The sequence below is a fragment of the Drosophila willistoni genome (assembly GCF_018902025.1).
Source record: "Drosophila willistoni isolate 14030-0811.24 chromosome XR unlocalized genomic scaffold, UCI_dwil_1.1 Seg144, whole genome shotgun sequence".
NCBI lineage: Eukaryota > Metazoa > Arthropoda > Insecta > Diptera > Drosophilidae > Drosophila > Drosophila willistoni.
In genome coordinates, this window is record NW_025814057.1 from 4,564,718 (window position 1) to 4,567,753 (window position 3,036).

General features: G+C 32.0%; 1 protein-coding gene across 1 annotated transcript; it reads right to left on the reverse strand.

The window, feature by feature from the left end:
• Positions 1-2,116: 2,116 nt before the first annotated feature.
• On the reverse strand, positions 2,117-2,652 carry LOC6638809 (neuropeptide-like 2). Its single transcript, XM_002062196.4, has 3 exons — positions 2,560-2,652; positions 2,382-2,486; positions 2,117-2,302 (listed from the first exon to the last, which is right to left on the reverse strand). Exons 1-3 carry the CDS (start codon positions 2,602-2,604, stop codon positions 2,189-2,191), a joined length of 264 nt encoding a protein of 87 aa, XP_002062232.1. The 5' UTR covers positions 2,605-2,652; the 3' UTR covers positions 2,117-2,188.
• Positions 2,653-3,036: the final 384 nt, after the last annotated feature.

The window sequence follows — 3,036 nt, forward strand, 5'->3', positions numbered from 1 at the left end:
AAAATCACAGCATGCCAAATTGTTTTCCTATTATTGTTGCCATTGTGTTGTTGTTGTTATTGTTATTGCTGTTATTGTTGAGCTTATCGTTATTTAAATTAGCATTACAATGCACTCACATACATAAAAACACCCACACAAACGCCACACACACGCATACACACAAACATACCATGCCATATTGTTGCTTTGGGAAATTGTTGAAAGCTGACAATTTTTGTGTTTTTTTTTCCCCTTTTCTTGTATGTATGTATTTCAAAACTAGGTTACGGCATTGTTAGTCTCTCTCTCTGTCTCTATTTCTCTTTATTTCGTTCTCTTTCTCATTGTTTTCTGTATGTGTGTGTGTGTGTCTTTGTGTCACAGCATTTATTAAAATTTTAATTAAATTCGGTCGATTGACAAGCACAAAACAAGAGAAATTAAATCAAAAGACTGCAATGATCATAGCAGACTCTTTAATAAAATTTCAACTAAATACCAACAGTTGGATCAAAGTCTTTCCATCTCATTTTGTTAAAAACTCTCTTTCTCTACTTAAAGACTTGTAATCATGTACCATTATCTTAAATTTATAAAAATGGGTATACAAAATGTAAGGATATGATCGAATCAAGTGTGTATTTAGCATTTTGCTTGAAGTTTCATATAATGTTTCAGAAATTCATATCCATTGTTTACGTTTATGATAATCAAATTGATTTATAATTATCTTGAATCTTGAATATCCGTTTAGGCATTTTTGAGGTATTTCTAAGCTGTCTAAGCTGTTACTTGAAAAGGTTTTACTGTAATAATAGTCATAAAGTCGATCTGAAATTTACATACTTCCTTTAATTGTTAATAGAAATAAACTGAATTTTTCATTCTGAAATCACAAAATCATTTGAAGAAAACTTGCTTTGCAAATAATGGTCATTCATGTGAGAAATTTGGTTTTACTTTAGGCCCATCTCAGTGTAAAGTTGCCCAGTCGAGCAGCACACATGACTCGATGGTGTTTCCTTTTTTTAAATCAAGAAATAACATTTACAAATTTCACACTACAATGCAAAAGAAATTGACAAAAACTCTGACAATAAATGATAGAAAAAAATGTGTCTAAACTACAATTTGGCATTATCGTTGAATTCTTCCTCAAACCGATTTCCTTTTAAGTTTCCCACCATTTGTAAAAACGAAAAGCGATACGCCTGAATGGAAAGCAAAAATCCACTTTGATATTATTTGTACATACTTGAAATCTATATGTATGGTACATATAGACATTTGTATTCCGTGGCGGATTGGGTGTGGAATGTGGAAAATGTGCTTTGCAAAGGAGCCAATACATTATTCATGTATGGCTTTTACCTATCCCTATTACATTCACGTCACCAGGCCACGGTTTCTTACTCTCATTTCTTCCTGTCTGAACACCACAGGTGTGCAAAATAAGTGACAAATATTTTACAGGTGTCGCCTCATTTTTTTTTTTGTTGCTTTTCTTTTTTTTATTCTCTCTACTGGTTGCTCGTTTGCCTTATACTATAGTATCATTTATCTAGTTTCTATTTCAATCTTTAACTTGAGTTTCTATATAAACACTTTGAATGGTAAACTTCCATTTTTATGGTTGATTTAAATATCTGATTTGCATGGTCAAAGAATTGTAACAAACTTAAAGGAGATTTCCTCATAGGTAAGATTCATCTATTGCCTTCATACGATTCATTCAGAAAATATCAAACATTTTCAAGGCTGAATCTAATGGCATTTAAGATAAGAATTTCTAGTAATCCCTTTAATAAAAAAAAGTCTCAGATTAGAGACTGAAAGGAACTCCTCTAGCATAATGAAGATATAAACAATTTCAAACACATTTCTGAAGAATTTTCTGTGGTGCAGCTAGTTCTAAGCAATTGCGATCTACAATTAATTGGTTATCGTTTCAAAATGCCAATCACACAAACACATACATACACACACTGTTTGACCAATGGATAACATTATCCATTAGTCGATAGAAAACAAAATTTGATTTCGTTGTGACATTTACACTTTCAACCGATAACAAAATTTAAAAGACGTTGTGATTAAATTCTTAGTTGTTCATTTAAATAAATGCCCATTGTCATTTTTGTTTGATTATGTGTTTTAATTTGTTAAATTCTTTTCATATTATTTTAAACATCAGTGGGATGATAAATTATGATGATTTCTGTTCTCCCAATTTTTGGATTGACTCGTTCAGCGTGTTCGAAAATTGTTGAGCCTGCTCCACAACCTGATTGAGCAACTCTTGCCCCTTTTTCTTGTATTCCTAAAAAGATGGCAAATGGTTTTCCATAGTCAATTAGTAAAAAAGTCTGTACAATATTTGGCTTTAAATTTACACAAACCTCTTGTTGCTCAGGAGTCCATGCTGCTTGAAGTTTACTGATAATTTCTTGAATAGGATTGACTGTAGTTGGTTCTTCGCGAGGAATGCGAGCTGCCATGCATAGCTACAAAAAACAAACACAAAAAAAAATCACATTAGTTATTCCCAGTTGGCAAGACATAAACAACAAAACTTACGGCGAACAGAGAAACGATAACAAAGATCAGTGCAAGTTTTGCCATTTTGATAGTTGGATTTGGATTTGTTAATTGACTTGTACAGAGCTCTAAACAGCTGAAGGTTCTGTTTACTACTGACTGCGCTATTCCGAATTATGTTATAAAGTTAGCTCTTATTGCGACACAGTCGCCCGGTCAGAGAATCGTCTTGGCGCTGATAAGATGAACCTTTGAAAACAGTGCGCCCAGAAAGATTTTAACAATGGCAAATTTAAATGCTATGTAAATATATATGTATATACAGATAATATTTATGTATACGATACAAATTCCTTTCTATGTTTTAGGAACCGAAATCAAAATGTTTGCTTGATTTTTTTTTTGTAATAAGCTGTTTTGTAGTTCTATGAACTTTCTTAATAGTCCTTGTTATTAATATATGCGGCAATCAATTATGCTCCGTCCAAATGAAGTATTAATTCAGATATATTCATG